The sequence below is a fragment of the Schistocerca nitens genome, chromosome 1, assembly GCF_023898315.1.
Source record: "Schistocerca nitens isolate TAMUIC-IGC-003100 chromosome 1, iqSchNite1.1, whole genome shotgun sequence".
Classification (NCBI taxonomy): Eukaryota; Metazoa; Arthropoda; class Insecta; order Orthoptera; family Acrididae; genus Schistocerca; species Schistocerca nitens.
Window position 1 is genome coordinate 695237388 of NC_064614.1, and position 20948 is coordinate 695258335.

Below are 20948 nucleotides of genomic sequence, written 5' to 3' on the forward strand. Positions count from 1 at the left end.
TGTTTTACCTGCCCCCTTTTAGACGGACGCCCTTTCTGTGTTTTCCTGAGACCCTCTAACCTGAAAACCCGCCTAGCCCCTTCCATACAGCCCCTGCTACTTGTGTAGCTGCTTCCTGTGTCTAGTGAACTCCTGACCTATTAAGCGGGACCAAGAAACCCACCATCCGATGGTGCAAGTCAAGGAATCTGCAGACTACACGGTCACAGAAGTGCCCTAGCTTCTGATTCAGACCCTAAACTCAGCTCTGCACCAAAGGACCACAGTTGGCCCTATTGACGATGCTGCAGATGAAGAGCCCCCCTTAATCTCGCAAGCAAGACTGGCAGTCTTTACCATTTCCGATAGCTGCCCAAAACCAGAGATAATCTCCTCAGATCCAAAGTGAAATACGTCATTGGTACCAACATGAGCCACCACCCGCAGTTGGCTGCATCCTGTACTCTTCAGGGCATCTGGAAGCAGCCTTTCCACATCCGGAATGACTCCCCCCAGTATGCACATGGAGTGCACACTCTGGCTTCCTTCACACCCCTACCCCCCTCCCCCGCCCCTGGCAGCCATGTTCCTAAGGGGCCCCATTATGCACCTAATGTTGGAGCTTCCAACTACCAGCAAACCCACCCTCTGTGAACGCCCAGACCCTGCAGGCTGAGAAGCTTCCTCTGGAACAGGGTGGATGACTGCATCCGGCTCAGAGACATTTTCAGCCACAGATAATGCCCGAAACCTTTCCGTCAAATGAACGAGGGAGACCGTACGTTCGGCCCTCGGAAAGTTTTTTTTGCTGCCTGCCAGACTTTGGAATGATCTCCTACTCGACTACGGGTGAGGGGTCACCCTCAGTACAGGCAGTACACTGGGAGGTCACAGCAGTGGACCGAATGGGGCCACGTGGGATGTGCTTGACATCTCTCGCATCCCCGTGTCCGACCCCCCCACAGTGATGCCCCTTGGCAATAGCCTGAAGCTGTGTGAAGGAAGCCAAAGCAGCCTGGAGCTGTGAGTGAAGGGTCGCCAACTCAGCTCGCATCTGTACACAGCAATCACAGTTCCTATCCATTACTGCAGTCACTCCCATTTGAAGCTCGTAAAAATATACAACTAACGAACGGTGTACTCACCTTCTTAGCAGCAGGAACGCGAGGTGCTCTGTCACTGACAGTCTATCTGACACTGAGCTATACTAACAAAAAACAAACAAAAGCCTGTACGATACGAGGGTCGATTTCTCACTAGCTGCTAGGAAAAAAATGAAAACTAACATTACAAGAAATTTTGGAGGAAAGTAATTTTTTACTTCAGCCTGTGGTAGTAACAGAATCACTAATGTAATTGGATTGAGGGGAAAAAATTGAATATCTTCAAAATTTACAGATGCATATACTGCATCTTTTATTTCGGAAACATAGAAGTATTCTGAGATAAAAAATAAAATATTGGAGGTGTGAAACTGTGCCGACTGCGTAGTGAAAAATATTAGTCGTTGATGAATTTTCATTCTTTAGGGCTGCGAAGAACCTTCCCATGAGAAAATAGTTAAGAAAACTACAAAATTATTTTTGGTAACATTTCGGACATTATTATTGTATTGTATCACGTACAGAGGCAAATTATTTCCATGATATTCCGTGCGCAGCAGTGCACAAGTCATTGTAGGCTGCCGCCAAGAGTTTTGTTCGGACGGCTCACTTTAATATGACCGAGAATATACCGTACTTCCCAAAAATATTTTACTGGCAGCTAATAGATGTCCTTTGTCATTGCATCCATCTCTCAAAATGACAATATACACTACACTAAAGTAATTGTAGTTATTTTAAAGCCAATATTTTCACTGAAGTCGAGCAAAATATTTCCTTGAAAGGTTTTGTGAAACCTAAGTTTTATTTAAATTTGCTGTAAGCCTATTATTCTAAGCACGCAATATGTGCTTGGTACACAAAAACCTCGTTCTTACTACTGCGATGTCCCCTGTGTTACAAATTTTGTCCATCATTACAGTTTCTGAATTAAAAACCAAATGGGCGGAGAAGACAGTGCATTGAAGTGACTGTCCAAAATAATCAATTTTGTCATGGACATTACCCTGTATTTCTCTAGCCATCGAATACTATCTTCTGTCATACTGAAGTAATACAATTCTACGTTCTTTCTTTTTGTATAAGTGGTCCAATATCATAAATTTCTATGCTCTTCTCGGAGAATCAGAATAGGTGCTGGGACTGTTGTGATGTTACTGCACTGTTTGTGTATACAGTCGATATAGAAGCACCACAATGTTTTGTCATTTTATGAACTGCATTACCCTTACTACGAAACAGCCAGTAAATCCTTCTATGAAAAAAAGGAGTTACATTTCAAATGTACAAGTAAACCGAATGCAGTAAGACATTCAATACAGGTTTTTAGGAAAAACTTGTTAATTAATGCAGAATTGACAATGTTATTTTAATTGACAGTTACTGTTGAGTAAACTAATTGCCACCACTTGTGATAAATTCACCAGACGTCAACTGTAAGGGAAAAACATTCGCTGTATGTCCTCTGGAACTGAAATGAACAGACAAACATTTAAATCAAATCAGCTTTTTACTTACCTAAACTGAATGATCTTCTGGCTCCGTGTCTTCAGATTCACTGTTGCCTGTTTCAGCCAGGTGTATCATCACAGCTTCCACTATGGTGTCTCTTTAAACCCTGGTTCATGAAATCAGTTTCTTGCAATGCTTCTGCGTGTTTTTCGCACCTCTCCCAGTCCTGCTGAGTAACGTTGTCAAGAGATTTGTGTGTTAGCTTCTCAACATCAGCAAGTTTGAAAGTAGTATTTCTTTTCGCTACAACTCGCTTTACTTGGAGGCCCAATCAATTCAGCAGGACTATACTGGCCGTGATACGGTGGTATAGTACCACTGGGTGTCCCATTTCGTTTGCTAGTTGATCTAATTTGTAAGTCTTTTTGGCATCTACGATTTCTTCCTTAGACAGGAGTTCAGCCTTCATTTCATCGACTGAAAATGAAACATTCCTTGTCTTTAACCATTCCATAATATCTGCCTTGCGCCAATTTGAATGTGGCAGCTTTTCTATCTGAATGGAGTGGTAGCTGGCATTATCCATCATGATAATTGACCCTTCTTCCAGTGCAGACAACAGACGAATAAACCAACTCTTAAAAACTTCTTCACTCATTTCTGAATGGTAATCGGATTGGCAAGAACTTTTCCCACCACGAAAAACAAGTTTGGCCTCTCGTATGAAGCCTTTGGTTAATGAACCAGCGTGGGCAATGATTAATTGGCCACCTCTACCAGTAGGCACTTTCAAACCTCCATTTCCTTTGGAGTCGTGCCATATATACTTATTGGTGTGGTTCTGTGAAACCGAAGTTTCATCCAAGTACACTGCAGGCCTGGTGTCTGCAGCACACAAGAAGTGTGTTGTATGCAAAAACTTTGCTCTTACTGCTGCAATGTCTCTATGTTCCATTAAGAATTTCCATCCATCATTACACTTTTTGAACCGGAAACCAAGGGAGCAGAGAAGACGAACGGAGATATCTGAGCCAGAGTTATTAATTGTTCCACAGAGGTCAGCCTGTATTTTTTTAGCCATTGGACTTTTTTAGCCATTGCTGCCGATATTATTTCTTTGAACTCAAGCCACATCTGGTCTACACATATATTATTAATTTGGAAGGAGTGGAGATTGTCTCTCAGGAAGGCATCAAGTAAATTTTTATTTGCTTTTTTGAATAGGTATATTTTTCATTTATTTTTGGAGGATTTGAGGGTTACGATATTCAATCTCGCTATGACAACCCCGTGTTCACTAATCCCTGTATCAGATTTGATGCTCAGTAATGACTCAGGATTATTTGTTGCTAAGAGGTCAAGGGTGTTTTACAACCGTTTACTATTTGCGTTTTCTTGCCATTGTTCTTGAAAACTTATTTTCTTCGATTTATTATTATATGAAAATTTTTGTATAGGGTGTACATAAAGTCTAAGAACACTTTCAATTATTTATTGCTCAAGAACTAAACATTATAGAGATATCATTCATACTTGTAACAGAAATCTCAAGTCTTACCTACTTTCATCTTTTCACAAAAATCATTATGTTTTCAACAAATTTGTAAATGATTGTGAAATAGTAAGCAAATGAAATGTTGTATTCCACATCCTTGAACTGCCAACCTATTGCTTGTTAAATTTCAAGTCAGGTATATGTTTGCTCTACGATGTGTAAGAAATCAAAGTTAAACTTTTTTTTTTTTTTTTTGTGGCACAATTTTCACCCCCCAACTTTCATTCAAATTATCTAGCATTGCTAGACTGTGTTGGATAATGAAATACTTTTTTATGGTTAAAACTGTAGTCTTTCTAACAAGCTCAGTTGGGAGCGTTTATAGAATTAAGTTTTTCTCAGAAACATCCCATTTTCATGTTTTTACAAAAGCTTCAGCTTTACACGTAATGTATTCAGTATTGGAAAAGTTACATAAAGGAAACTTTATATAAGGGGCGTTCAAAAAGAAATGACCCAGAGGCATAATTACATAAACCAGGACATGCATGTTAGAAGTATTGACCCTGGCTGTTGACACACTTGTCCCACTGTGACACAAAGTGGTGAATGGCTGCCTCATAAAATTCCCGGTGTTGCGATGTTAACCAGTTCCGCACATACAGCTGGACATTGTCGTTCGAGATGAATTGTTTGCCCCTCAGAGCTGTTTACGGGAGCCAAAAATGGCATAATCACAGAGAGGACTCTACGTAGGGTGGCCGAGAACATCCTATTTGAATTTCTGCAGGAGTGCCGTGACTGTGTTGGCCGTTTGAGGCTTTGCATTGTCGTGGAGCAGAATGACCCCACGGGTGAGATTGCCTGGTTGTTTTGATTTGATCGCTTGGTGAAGGGTAGTCAACGTTTGCAAGTAATGCTTGGCATTCTCTGTTTTCCCGTACTGCAGGAAGTGAATTAGAAGGGGGCCATCTTGGTCAAAGAACAACATCAGCGTAACATTTTCTGCACTAGTGTTGATGGCCTTGGCTTGTTTTGAGGCTGGAGACCCTGGATACTTCCACTGGAGACTCTGTCGTTTTGATTCTAGTTCGAACTGATGACACCATGGCTCATCTCCAGCTACCACTCATGCCAGGAAAGCATTCACTTCCCGAGCATAGCGCTGTAGATGAGCAAGACAATGGGCCATTCGACATGCTACTTGGTATGGTTGAAGACTGCGGGGCACCCATTGGGCACACGCTTTGTGGATGTGCAGTCGTTCCTTCATGATCGTGTGAACACTTCCGACGCTCAATCCGACCACGGTGGCTATGGCTTTCACTGTCACTCAGCAATCCTGGGTAATGAGAGCATCCACCAGCTGGACGATGTCATCGGTAATGCAGCATGGTGCTCCAGACTGTGCATCATCGGCTAACAGCACTCGTCCCTCCCTGAAGTGTTTGTGCTGTGCCTTGATCCTTGCAAGGGACATGCAATGTTCGCCATAAGCTTGTGACATTTGTCTATGAATATCTGTACCGCCTACACCTTGTGCTGTCAGAAAACGAACACCACCTCTTTGCTCTTCTGTTGGCACCTCCATGTCACTGTTTGCAATTATACTGGCAGCGTTGGATGATTGATGCATACTGCTGCAAGCTCTGTATAGTCACATGTCATGCACGCATGCCCTCTAGCAATGGGCTGTGAACTTTCACGCTCTGGTCGGAACCACACCTTGTTACACATGCCATAATATTACCCTCATGTCACCGTTTTGCGCATTCCAGACTACGGTTCGTTTCTTTTTGAACTCTGCTTATATTTGAGAACACTGTGTTGCTAGGTTAGTATACAACAAGTTTCAAGTTCGTCATATTGTTAAGCCCTGAGATACAAGAAGCCAAACATTAAAATTTTTTCAGGCACCAATTTTTTCTTTAACTTTGCTTAAAGTTTTCTGGATGAATATAGCTCACAGAATTCTTTCAGTTATTATTATTTAGAGAATGTAGTGAAATTGTGCAAGATGGCCAAATTTCATATCATTCAACAAAATTTTGTCCAAGATATAGCAGCTCAAAGTCGCCAGAAATTCATGTGCGCTCTGCACAAAGTCATGCATGGAGTCAGACAAGTGAAGATATCTTGTCCAGTAGTGCTTCAGTGACTTGAAAACTTTACCAGTGTTCATTGGGGATGTGTGTGAATGTTCACATAAAATTTCATCTGTGATTGGCAAGCAGGAAAATGTTAAAAAATTAGGCAGTTTGGCAGTTGGACATGGAATGACTCTTTTGAAACTTCTTAAAGAAACAGCCTGTTATGTGTCAACAGCCAGTGCTTTGTCTGGTTGTAACCGTTGTACTTAGGTAAGAAGAGATGATATCAAATTATTTCAATCTGTTTCAATGACTCTATGTTGAAATGTCAGAAAGCACACATTTCTTATTCTGCCGTGAAGAAGTGATACGTCTTCAGTCCTGAGACTGGTTTGATGCAGCTCTCCATGCTACTCTATCCTGTGCAAGCTTCTTCATCTCCCAGTACCTACTGCAGCCTACATCCTTCTGAATCTGCTTAGTGTATTCATCTCTTGGTCTCCCTCTACGATTTTTACCCTCCACGCTGCCCTCCAATGCTAAATTTGTGATCCCTTTATGCCTCAGAACATGTCCTACCAACCGGTTCCTTCTTCTTGTCAAGTTGTGCCATAAGCTTCTCTTCTCCCCAATTCTATTCATTACCTCCTCATTAGTTATGTGATCTACCCATCTAATCTTCAGCATTCTTCTGTAGCACCACATTTCGAAAGCTTCTATTTTCTTCTTATCCAAACTATTCATCGTCCATGTTTCACTTCCATACATGGCTACACTTCCATACAAATACTTTCAGAAATGACTTCCTGACACTTAAATCTATACTCGATGTTAGCAAATTTCTCTTCTTCAGAAACGCTTTCCTTGCCATTGCCAGTCTACATTTTATATCCTCTCTACTTCGACCATCATCAGTTATTTTGCCCCCCAAATAGCAAAACTCCTTTACTACTTTAAGTGTCTCATTTCCTAATCTAATTCCCTCAGCATCACCCGACTTAATTCGACCACATTCCATTATCCTCGTTTTGCTTTTGTTGATGTTCATCTTATATCCTCCTTTTAAGACACTTCTCTTCCAAGTCCTTTGCTGTCTCTGACAGAATTAGAATGTCATCGGCTAACCTCAAAGTTTTTATTTCTTCTCCATGGAATTTAATACCTACTCCGAATTGTTCTTTTGTTTCCTTTACTGCTTGCTCAATATGCAAATTGAATAACATCAGGGAGAGGCTACAACCCTGTCTTACTCCCTTCCCAACAACTGCTTCCCTTTCGTGCCCCTCGACTCTTATAACAGCCATCTGGTTGCTGTACAAATTGTAAATAGCTTTTCGCTCCCTGTTTTTTACCCCTGCCACCTTTAGAATTTGAAAGAGAGTATTCCAGTCAACATTGTCAAAAGCTTTCTCTAAGTCCACAAATGCTAGAAATGTAGGTTTGCCTTTCCTTAATCTATTTTCTTAGATAAGTCATAGGTCAGTATTGCCTCACGTGTTCCCACATTTCTGCAGAATCCAAACTGATCTTCGCCGAGGTCCGCTTCTACCAGTTTTTCCATTCGTCTGTAAAGATTTTGCGTTACTATTTTGCAGCCGTGACTTATTAAACTGATAGTTCGGTAATTTTCACATCTGTCAACACCTGCTTTCTTTGGGATTGGAATTATTATATTCTTCTTGAAGTCTGACAGTATTTCGCCTGTCTCATACATCTTGCTCACCAGATGGTAGAGTTTTGTCAGGACTGGTTCTCCCAAGGCCGTCAGTAGTTCCAATGGAATGTTATCTACTCCCGCGGCCTTATTTCGACTCAGGTCTTTCAGTGCTCTGTCAAACTCTTCATGCAGTATCATATCTCCCATTTCATCTTCATCTACATCCTCTTCCGTTTCCATAATATTGTCGTCAAGTACATCGCCCTTGTATAAACCCTCTACATACTTCTTCCACATTCCTGCTTTCCCTTCTTTGCTTAGAACTGGGTTTCCATCTGAGCTCTTGATATTCATACAAGTGGCTCTCTTTTCTCCAAAGGTCTCTTTAATTTTCCTGTAGGTAATATCTATCTTACCCCTAGTGAGATAAGCCTCTACATCCTTACATTTGTCCTCTAGCCATCCCTGCTTAGCCATTTTGCACTTCCTGTTGATCTCATTTTTGGGACGTTTGTATTCCGTTTTCCCTGCTTCATTTACTACGTTTTTATATTTTCTCCTTTCATCAATTAAATTCAATATTTCTTCTGTTACCCAAGGATTTCTACTAGCCCTCGTCTTTTTACCTACTTGATCATCTGCTGCCTTCACTACTTCATCCCTCAGAGCTACCCATTCTTCTTCCACCGTATTTCTTTCCCCCATTCCTGTCAATTGTTCCCTTATGCTCTCCCTGAAACTCTGTACAACCTCTGGTTTAGTCAGTTTATCCAGGTCCCATCACCTTAAATTCCCACCTTTTTGCAGTTTCTTCAGTTTTAATCTACAGTTCATAACCAATAGATTGTGGTCAGAGTCTACATCTGCCCCTGGAAATGTCTTACAATTTAAAACCTGGTTCCTAAATCTCTGTCTTACCATTATATAATCTATCTGATATCTTCTAGTATCTCCAGGATTCTTCCATGTATACAACCTTCTTTTATGATTCTTGAACCAAGTGTTAGCTATGATTAAGTTGTGCTCTGTGCAAAATTCTACCAGACGGCTTCCTCTTTCATTTCTCTCCCCCAATCCATATTCACCTACTACGTTTCCTTCTCTCCCTTTTCCTACTACCGAATTCCAGTCACCCATGACTATTAAATTTTCGTCACCCTTCACTATCTGAATAATTTCTTTTATTTCATCATACATTTCTTCAATTTCTTTTGTCATCTGCAGAGCTAGTTGGCATGTAAATTTGTACTACTGTAGTAGGTGTGGGCTTCGTATGTATCTTGGCCACAATAATGCGTTCACTATGCTGTTGGTAGTAGCTTACCCTCACTCCTATTTTTTTTATTCATTATTAAACCTACTCCTGCATTACCCCTATTTGATTTTGTATTTATAACCCTGTATTCACCTGACCAAAACAAAAGTCTTGTTCCTCCTTCCACCGAACTTCATTAATCCCCACTATATCTAACTTCAACCTATCCATTTCCCTTTTTAAATTTTCTAACCTACCTGCCCGATTAAGGGATCTGACATTCCACGCTCCGATCTGTAGAACGCCAGTTTGTTTTTGTCCTGATAACGACGTCCTCTTGAGTAGTCCCCGCCCGGAGATCCGAATGGGGGACTATTTTACCTCTGGAGTATTTTACCCAAGAGGACGCCATCATCATTTAACCATACAGTAAAGCTGCATGCCCTCGGGAAAAATTACGGCTGTAGTTTCCCCTTGCTTTCAGCCGTTCACAATACCAGCACAGCAAGGCCGTTTTGGTTAGTGTTGCAAGGCCAGTTCAGTCAATCATCCAGACTATTGCCCCTGCAACTACTGAAAATGCTGCTGCCCCTCTTCAGGAAGATAACAAAACAAAAAACTTACTTTTCACGATTATAATGATCAATGAAATTGCCTCTATTTTGAAGAGGCATTGTATTTTGTTAGTTTTGGTCAAGGAGGATAGTTTTGTTTATAATTTACAGATATGTCCCCTGCATTTTTATTGCAGAATAAGAAACAACTCCAAAATCATTTAAATTTCATTTTCAGCATTACGGAATCAATTTTGAATGTGATATATGCCCATCGAGACTACTGGAAGAGCCTACAGATTCAAGATGTGCATAAAAAATTGACAGAGGCAGAAACAAATCCAAATAACAGGATAAGGGAGGAGAAGATGACGTCAGCAGTCGTAAAGCTGTACCAGATACCACCAACTCTTTTTCTGGGGTCATCTGAAAAGCCAGAACACTACGAAACACGGAATTGTTACCCTGTCCAAAGTGAAGCACTTCTCAAGGAGCTGGATGCTACACTTAATAAATTAATAGTTGGTGAGTAATATATCCACTTTTAATGTTATTGATTGGAACAAATGCTATTTTTGAGTTTTTTCAGTGAAAAGAAAACTTCATTCTTATTTTTATTGTTTAGTAACAAATCAAGTATTTCTAAACAAAAGGCCCACATTTACTTGTACAGTGGTGATCCACCACATTCTTGAAGTAAATCAGTGTGTATAATCATCTCCATACTTCTTTCATTTGTTTCCGAATAGTTTATTATTATTATTATTATTATTATTATTATTATTATTGCCATTGTACATGTGTGAAGAATATTAGAGTGAAGTTTTATCTGTAGTACTTGACTTATTGAAACAATTTTGTCAAAAGCTGACATTTTCTGTTATAGAGATCTGAAAACTAAGAGTTTTTGCTAATCTCAATATTTACTCATAACCAGTTAAAGCAAAAGTCGATAAAAGTAAATGGGCTATAATTCTGAGAGACCTGAATGAAGAATGACGGTGTAGGATGCCACTGTCAGTGATAATATGAGAGTTTTCTGCAATAAAGAAAATAATGTAAACTGTAGGAAAGCACACACTGCCAGAACCAACAATAGAAATTAACTCCTGATCATTGCTCAGCTCAAGCCAGCTTTGTCAGGAGAAGGAACATAAAGAAAGGTACAACAAGGAAGAATGCTGTTTCAATAAAGTATAGCATAAGAAAAAAGCTGGCCATGCAGTACCTGGATGTACTGCAACATCCCAAACATAGACTCTCAAACAGAACAAAGTTTGGAGGAAAAGAATCAATTAATAGCAAATCATAGATTGTCCACACTTTGTGCAAAGAAGTTATGTATGATAATGAAAGAGGAAAATCCTAATGTGCTTAAAGTGTAGTTTGATGTACTTTACAACAGAATCGGCCAATACCAAAGCACGCCATGGTTGAAATATTCTATTCAAGACATGTTTGCTTATAAAATTTGCGCATTATGAGTCATTCTCGAGCTGAGATAAGGGAAAGGATTGGTTTTTATACTTGACTTGAAACAGAAGGACCAAAAGGGTTCAGCCAAGTAGCCTTTGCTCAGTTGGATTTTCTCAAAAACGGTGAGGTGCCCCAGTCAGAAAATTGTCAAAGTGAAATTCCTTTATTTTCTAACTCTTGCGCTCATCAAAATATAAGTACATTAACGATGTGTACACTAATGGCCTTCATGGTCGAAAGCAGAAAATTTAGTAAACTGGTATGTTGTTCCTTTTTTCATGATCACAGCTGTATTCTTGGCAGAGTGTTTGGTACAGTTGATAAAGACGTCTGGAAATAGAACCTATTCATTCACTAACTGAATACTATTAAGTGCTGGACCAACACAGCATTGTTAAGATACTAAATAATGATTAGGAAGCAAAGGATCTCGGATTCAGTGCACTAATAGCTCTACGGTCTGAGATGCTTCAGAATAACTGCTTATTGAGTGATGACTTATGAAAAGTCTAAAAAGGTGGTGTTGTCAGTCACACAGTTATAATGGAAGTCCTGTAGAGGTTGATATATGGAAATCCAGAAACTGCAAACAGAAGGTGAGGAAAGCAGTTACCTTGGGAAACAAAAACATGATTAGCAAGTAAAAGAAAAAAATATATCTTAAAACTTACAAGGCACAGGGTGTATACATTCCAGGAAATGCAGGAAAAACCCAAGATTTTTTTCATCTGGGAGAAAATTGGGAAACACATGGGAATTTTTTGGCATTCTGGGATATTTTCATTGTTTTAGTTTTCAGTTCAATTTTGTAATTTTGACTGGTAAGAACTGATACTCTAACAAAGAATATTACTGTATCCCACTAATGCAGAATAATACTGCTGCGATAACACAAAAAAGAGAGAAAAAACCAAAATAAACTTTAGTTGCAAAGGAAATGCACCATTTACAACAACAGAACACTCTGCGCACACACAAGCGTCTGCCAACAGGGAAATGTTTAAAAGGCCTTAGGACAAAGATTATGCAATACTTCGTAACAACAAACTGCTACCGATGAGCATGACTTCAGAACTTTTTACATTAGGTTAGTTTTAGCAGCTGTCAGCGGGCGTACGCACAGTTGAGTCTAGTACGAGCAGTACTTTCTCCCGCTTCTAGCTACTTGAGATATGGCTGTTAGCTATATCAGCAGTAGCAGCAAGCAGCCAGATGCTAACCGAAAAAATTATGTGGCATGCCCAAGCTGCCAGATTCGTGCATGTGCAGAGCACTCTGGGCTGTAGTGGGAAACGGATAGAGTGGGAAACGGATAGCCTCTATGTGACCTGTGCTTATGTTTAGTGATTTTGTTGTTTCCTCTTCCACATAATTATGGAGGGATAAAATATTATTTTGTTTCCTGATGTTATTTCCAGTTTTTTGGCTGTTTAGTAGTAATCGTCTGGCAGATCGATGAAGTTATTTTCATCGGTTTGCTAAAGAAATTTGGTATTTTATTAATGTTTTCCACTGAAACAGTCAATTTATGTGACATGAAGTGTTGCATTCCACAGTATTGGCTAGTTCCAACTGTTCACTGAATTTGCAGTGCACATTTTCATCTTTTGGCTTGTGTGGCATTATGCCATAATAAAGAACCCAAACATGATCTAGTACAGTACTGGTACTCCAAGAAAATGTACACCCTGAAAGCCCCACTGAAAAGCTTACTATCAGGTTGGAGCCTACCTACTTCTTCACGAATCTGGACATACAAATGTCCATTTCAATCCGAATTACTCATTTTAGTATGGTTTATGAAATTCTGATGCTCTTGGAATATCATCTGGTGTCCTGTTTCTTTTATGGCGTAATGTAAGATCTCTTAATGCTCTATACATATGAACATACTGACTTCCTACGTCATCGTAGCTGTGCACATGCAGTAATCTATGTTTTTGGTGCTCTCTGGCAATGCTGGAGCAAACCTATTTCTAATAGGTCTTGGGAAAATATTCTGAATGGTGGTTGGAAAAGTGTTTACTTTCAAAGTAAATTTCCTTTTATGCAACATGAACTATGTTATATATGAGAAGGTGTGATGAATTTCTTAAATTGAGAGCACTTGACTCTCGTTCAAACTTATAACTTTAAGGACCAGCCACTTAGAAGAATTTCGAGTCCAGAAGACCAGACATTCATGTCATTATTTTAAATTTTACTGACACATTCGTGTGATGGATCTTAAAGTGCAATGTACACACAAAAGACCAATATTACATGTGAAAGCTTAGCTTCTCTTGTAGCTCATTAATTTTCAAGACCAATATTATATGTGAAAGATTAGCTTTTCTTGTAGCTACACTATGTATATTAATTTAAACTATTAACTGTTCCTATTTGTGTGTTTGCACTACTTAATTGATGTTACTATTGGCTGACTACATCAGGTCTCCTAAGCTCTGAATATCTGCTGTCATCGGCTGACACGAGCTATTATTGACTTACAAAAGGGTGTCACAATTTAGATTTTAATGCTTCAGAAACTAATACAATATATTTGGTAAAATTTGAATTTATACTTCCGTATTACAAAAATATGCAGCGAACATGTTTCTGCACATGCAAGTTCTTTCCAAAACCCCCCCCCCCCACCCCCCAAGTGCCCAGAAGTTCTATGGCGGTGTATAAAACATTAAGCATTCAAAGGATTGATATGTTTTACAGTTGCGAGGGAAAGTATGCAGGTACATAACACGGAAGAGGTGTGTTTTAACTTGGGAAAAATTGTATTTTTTAACTGTGAAATCCGGGAATTTTATTTTATTTTTTTTTCTTGTCCATTGTTGAAAGTGATCAATAGATTTCCAGTTTAATATTGTTGTAACCAGTATTTTGCATTGAGTTGCAATGACATTTGTTGCTATTATAGCATTTTGCCTAAGAAATGTTCATAAGTAAGAGTGATACTAAAGTGTAATGTTGTAGTACATTATTGCATTTCTATGCAAAATGAACAGTGATGTAGCTTCCTTCGTAATTAACATTAAAGGTAAAAAAGAAATGGAAAAATCAATTTGAATGTGTGTATTAATAAATAAAACCTTTAATTTCCATCTTTGCATCTATCGATATTTAAAGAGACTGGGAAACTTTCACAGTCAGAATCAGAATCAGGCCCACAAAAGATGTGCGAATGATAAATTACATCATTTACGTAATTAGTATTTCAATATGGTATTTGAAAGATGTGTTCCCAGAAAATTTCCTTTTTTATATTCATTGGGTTTTGAAAAAACACTCCTCATTTGTCAAATAATCAATGGTGTCACATTTGTCCTGATCTTGCCAGCTTGTTATGCTGTGAGTGTTAAATATAATTTTTGCACCGTTCCAGTGTAGGAAATTAGTCAGTTATTGGAAGTCACTGTCCAGAGTGCGTGTACTATTTTAATTTTTGTGTGTGCCTAATGTCAGAAGTAATATCCTTGTGTTCACCTAGAAATATGGTCTCGTTATTTCATAATTTTTTTAAGAACAGGTTTGTGGAAGCAGTAGAACTATGTAAGAAACATGGCTGATGTTTGAGAAGTGAATCAGAAATGTTAATGGAGACATGATCGACCCTATTTGAAAACAGAATGTGGTCTGTAGAGGTTTCTCTGCTGTAGTACTCATTTGTTGTTGCCTGTTGAGTATGAAGAGCACTGCAGGTTTTGATTTCTATGAAATTGTGGCCTTGGTTGATAAAAGTGGGTGAAAGGAAGCTGTGCATTACATATTAGAATACAGTAATACTGTGACAGATTGAAGCAAATTAATGTAATGGGTCACAATTTAGACGTAAAGGGAAAACTGTTGATGCAGGATGCAGAGAGAGATTTTCTTATGGAGAGAGGATAAACTGAGAAGAGGAGGGAGGGAGGGGAGGGTAATTACAGAAGATATGGAGGGGGAGATATTTTGGGTTATGGGATAGCTCAGCCAGGTGAAGTTCTTGTGAAGGTAGGCTTCTTTTCTTTGCATTTGGGGGTTGGGGTGGGGGTACAATATGATAGGTTTTTTGTTCATGTTATTTCCATTTCATTATTCATATTAACTTCAAAAATGCACCAGGCGGGAGAAGAATGTTCAGTTCTCATTTGGTGGGTCTCAGACATTTGAAATTGGCTTACCGAAACAAAAGAGGAGGAAGAAATTTTTGTGAATATCATCTTGAGGATTGCACCTTAGGAGTCTCTGAGATGCTTTTTCTTTTTTTTAAATTTTTGTTTTCTTTCTTAAATAGTCTTCTTAACATCCACTTGGAGGTGGACTGGCACAAAACGGCACACGACCAATGTGTTATGCTTTGTCCAGCCATTATGTAACTGGTTTAGTCATCCCAGTTTCAGTGCTTCATAAATTAATACTTTTCCTTACTAGTTTCCACTTTTTATTTTAAAATGTGGATTGACACAAGTCCAACTTTTCATTTGGTTGCCAATGTCCCGTTGACTAGTATTTCGACAATTTTGTTCTTATGCTTGTAACATTTGTTATCATGCTATCTTTTGATTACTGAAAGAGTGTGTATTGCCGAAAGTGGAATCCTTATGTTGATTGCTGCTATTGACTGAAACAGAATTTGAAATATAATCCCCAGGGTCATAACTATTTTTGAGTACATGGTGGGTATCGGTATCCAGTCGGTCTAGTACTCCTTCCTTTATATGCTACAATCCTGCTCTCTGACTATACCTTTTCTATGACTTGATCTGTAGGGCAGTTTCATTTTTGACAGTCTGACTTTCTTTATGGCAATGAATTCGGTTGCCTACTCTGCTTTTTCCATAATTACTTTTCCTTAATTCTCTTGGCTAAGTCACATTTGGTTCTCACTTCCAAGAACGTAGCCAGAGGGGGCGTCCAGGGGATCTGGACCCTCCCTGTCACCTAAATGAAATAACACACGACCTAGTTCCCATGTATGAAGATGGAATCTGTTCTTTCGGATATGTCTGAAAGAACAGATACCATCATCATATAGTTAAGGCTAACCGGCCATTTACCTTCTTCTTCTGTGCTGGATGCACATGCATTGCCCGAACTCTTACGGGACTTGGTAAGATTGTCTGCTGCGAGTAATGAGTGTAATGGGCAGGGGCACTACGAATGAAGTGTGTTGTGGACCTTAAGTTGGGAATGTGGGTCTCACGGGGAGCGTGCAAGGGACAAATCCCTGCAGTCGCACTATCCTCTGGCTCTCGGTGGCTCAGATGGATAGAGTGTCTGCCATGTAAGCAGGAGATCCTGGGTTCGAGTCATGGTCTGGGCACACCTTTTCAACTGTCTCCGTTGATGTATATCAATGCTTGTTGACAGCTTGGGGTCTTGATTTAATTATCATTTAGTCCCCATGTAGTGAAATTGAAAGATACAAGGGGTGATCAAAAAGTTACTGCACAAGGTAGTTGTTGCTCTGTGTATGCAACGTTGCATGACTCGATGTGGGTACATGAGAACCAACTTGGGGCAAGGGATTAGTGTGGTATTCATGTCTTTCTGAGGTGCTTGTGGTATATTTGGAAATATAAACTGAGGCGTCGTTATTACCAAATGCGTTCAAACAAGACTATCTGCTCTTACTCTTTTCGTGGCTGCCAAAGAACAAACACTGGTAGATATCCATCGGAGAATGAAGAAGGTGTATGGGGGCAGCTTGTCTGTCCAAAAGCACCTATGTGGAATGATGTGAAAGAGGTGTTGCTACTTCATGATGACATATGCACCCACTTCGCAAATGTTTTAATACAGAATTTACGCCAAATCAGATAGTAGACACTCGAGCACCCGCTCTACAGTCATGGTCTCTTCCCCTACGATTATCATGTCTTCAGTTCCTAAGAAAAGGCCTTGAAGGGTTGATGATTCGCTTTGGATGAAACGTGCAGTGGGCAGTTACAGACTTCTTCTCGCAGCAGGACACCGTGTTTTACCAAATGGGTATCTTCAACCTGGTACGTTAGTGGGATGAACGCCTCTATGCTTATGGTGATTTGGCCTTAGTGGTGTCCCAATTCAGGACTGCACGGCCTTCAAACATGAAACATAACAGCTGTGGCCTTTCCTTTTTTATAAAGTTTGTTATTATCAGATTCTCACTCATACTAATTAATTGAAAAGCTAATAACATGTCAACAGCAATCCAAAGCAAAGGCCAGATGTGGGGAGTATGACTAATACTACACTTCCGGAACATAACTAATACTACAACTCCGGAACTGTTATGATGAAATAAACCTCTATGAAGTTTTCGTTATGCCTCAAGTAGATATCGTTATTGGTAGGAATGTTTGAAACTGTATTTTTTACTTACAATCTCAAAAATATGTTTACGATAATTGTTTATGACATATATTTTAAACTCAATGTTGTTTGAAACTAAAAAACAGAATTAAATTAAAATCCGAGTCTTACTATGTAATTGCAAAGTATTATCCTGTTCGTGTGAAACATAATTATTGTAATTAACAGGAACAGTAATTACAAATAATGTAAATAGACTGCTTTAAAGAACTTCCAAATTGCTTTTCAAAAGACTGTTATTAGTAAAATGAAATACATTTTTATTAATTCTGGGAAACATGCTAGGAAGAAAGTATTCAATATTTTTCATATATACTAGCAGCCGGTCATAACACAAGCAGCAACAGGGAAGTAAACGATTGTGCCCCTAACCAGGAGCTAATTGCATAGTTTTCCTCTGTGTGCTTTAGTTTCTTGAGTTTCTGCATGTTAATTTAATATTTAATAGACTGAGTTCTCAGGCTTTCGTTTGTGTCGGAAAGTAAACCAATTTTGTGACATATTCGAGCTCCTAATCAGCGAATTATTTTATCTCACCTGTGTGCTTTGATAGTTCAGTTTTTGAATCTCTGCTTGTTAATCTAATTTATTAGACACAGTTCTTGAGTTTTCCTTTGTGTCTACAGTAGAGTTCCGTAGTGTGTGTTGATTGAACTTGTTTGTCTGTGTAGTGTAGTTTTCCACAATCTTTAGTACAGACAGGGACTGCGATGGCTTTGTGTGGATGCAAGCTGAATTGGTGACACTTCGCTCTCAGATCCAGGCTGTGATGGCTTCGGTTATACAGTTTGAAGCTGCAGTGGATGGGCATCACTGTTGTGGGCTGGCCATGCAGATCCAATGGATCAGCTCGCACCAGTGACCAGCCCAGTTACTGTCTACACTGAGGTTAAACACTCACCCATGGTCAAATTGGAGGTCGCCTCAGGGCGCAGCAGGCAGGGAAAGGCTTCCCAGGGAGTCACATGTAAGGCCTACCCAGTTAGTCTGATAAACAGGTGTCAAGTGCTGTCTGTAGCTGACACTGTCCCTCAGCCAAATGCAATTGCTTGTTCTGTTTCAGAGGGAACCTCGCAGTCTGCAAGATCTGGGCAATTGCAGAAGGTGGGATTATTAGTAGTTGGGAGCTTCAGTGTTAAGCAAGCTATGGGGCCCTTAGGGACATGGCTGCCAAGGAGAGGAAGAAAGTCAATGTGCACTCTGTTTGCATGCCAGATGGAGTCATTCTAGACATGGAAAGAGTCCTTCTGGATGCCATGAAGAGCACAGGATACAGTCAACTGCAGATGGTAGCTCACATCGGTACCAGTGCTGTGTGTCACTTTGGATCGGAAGAGATTCTCTTTGGTTTCAAGTGGCTAACAGAAGTGATAAAGGCTGCCAATCTTGCTTGCAAGATTAAAACAGAGTTCACCATTTGCAGCATAGTTGACAGTACCGATTGCAGACCTTCGCTGCAAAACTGAGTGGAGGGTCTGAATAAAGGCTCAGACGGTTCTGCGATCATGTAGGCAGCAGATACCTTGACTTACGCCATAGGGTGGCGGGGTTTTGGGTTCCGCTGAATGGTTCACGAGTCCACTATATGCAGGAGGCAGCTACACAGGGAGCTGGGGCTGTGTGGCGTAGACTGGGCAGTTTGTTAGGTTAGAGGCTCTCAGGGAAATACAAAAAGGGCTTCAGTCTAAAAGGGTGCAGTTCGAACATAGGAAGAACATTGGTGCAGGAACCATTGGTATAACACTTGTAAATTGTCATGGCTGTGTTGGGAGAGTACCAGAGCTCCAAGCACTAATAGAAAGCACTGATGCTCAAATCATTACAGACACTGGAAGCTGGCTAAAGCCAAAGATAAGGTCAGCTGAAGTTTTTGCGAAGAACCTAATCGTGTTCTGAAAGGATAGGCTAAACACAGATGACAGTGGCATATTTGTTGCTGTTAGTAGTAGTTTATCCTGTAGCAAAATGAAACAGATAGTTTCTGCGAGTTAGTATGGGTGGAGGTTATTCTTGGCAACTGGAACAAAATAATAAATGGATCCTTTTTCCAACCTCCTAGCTCAGATGATACAATTGCTGAAAGGTTCAAAGAAAAGTTGAGTTTAATTTCAAACACGTACCCAACTCAATTATTGTTGGTGGTAACTTTAATTTACCCTCAGTATGTTGGCAAAATTACATGTTTAAATCCGGAGGTACGCATAAAACATCATCAGAAATTGTGCTTATCACATTCTCTGAAAATTATTTCGGGCATTTAGCTCATGAGCCCATGTGAGTAGTAAATGGTTGCGAAAACATGGTTGACCTCTTAGCAACAATTAATCCTGAGCTAGTAAAAAGCATCAAAATGGATATAGGGATTAGTGAACACAGGGTTCTCATAGCAAGTTGAATATTGTAATCCCCTAATCCTCCAAGAACAAATGAAAAATATACCTATTCAAAAAATCAGTTAAAAATTCACCTGATGTCTTCCTCTGAGACAATTCCTCTACTCCCAAATTAACAATGTAAGTGTACACCAGACGTAGCTTAAATTCGAAGAAATAGTATTGACAGCAATTGAGAGATTTATATCAAATAAATTAACAATTGACTGAGCTGATCCCCCTTGGTGCGCAAAACTGATCAGAAAATTCTCTCAGAAACACCAAAAAAGTATGTCAAATTCAAATGAATGCAAAATCTCCACAGAAGCTAATAATTTAGTGTGAACATCAATGCTAGATGCTTACAATAGTTTCCACAGTAAAACTTTATCTTGAAACCTGGCAGAAAATTCAAAGAGATTCTGGTCGTATGTGAAGTATGCTAGTGGCAGGACACAGGCAATGTCTTCTCTGTGTGATAGCAATGGAAATACTATCAACAACAATGCTGCCAAAGCAGAGTTACTAAATACAGCCTTTCAAAATTCCTTCACGAAAGAAGACAAAGTGAATATCTCAGAATTCGAAGCAAGAATTGCTGCCAATGTGAGTAATGTAGAACTAAATATCCTCAGAGTAGTGAAGCAACTTAAATCACTTTATAAAAGCAAGTCTTCTGGTCCAGATTGTATACCAATTAGATTCCTTTCAGAGTATGCTGATGCATTAGCTCCATACTTAATCATATAGAATCGTTCGCTTGACGAAAGATCCGTACCCAAAGACTGGAAAGTGGCACAGGTCACACCAATATTCAAGAAAGGTAATAGGAGTAATCCACTAAATTACAGGCCCATATCATTAACATCGATATGTAGTACGATTTTGGAACATATATTGTGTTCGAACATTATGACTTACTTTGAAGAAAACTGTCTATTGACACACAGTCAACACGGATTTAGAAAACATTGTTCGTGTGAAACACATCTAGCTCTTTACTCTCACAAACTGTTGAGTGCTATTGACAAGGGATTTCAAATTGATTCCGTATTTCTAGATTTCCAAAAGGCTTTTAATGCTGTACTACACAAGTGACTTGTTATGAAATTGTATGTTTATGGAATATCATCTCAGTTATGTGACTGGCTTCGTGATTTCCTATCAGAGGTGTCACAGTTCCTA

At 39.5% G+C, this 20948-nt stretch overlaps 1 protein-coding gene across 5 annotated transcripts in view; it reads left to right on the forward strand.

Moving 5' to 3' along the window:
- Nucleotides 1–20948, forward strand: part of LOC126259559 (histone deacetylase 6) — a 339218-nt gene that overhangs the window by 180930 nt on the left and 137340 nt on the right. For all 5 annotated transcript variants that reach the window (XM_049956465.1, XM_049956456.1, XM_049956474.1 and 2 more), the window contains one exon: nt 9824–10110. In XM_049956465.1, coding sequence (XP_049812422.1) covers nt 9824–10110 — 287 coding nt within the window. The remainder of the gene's footprint in view (nt 1–9823; nt 10111–20948) is intronic.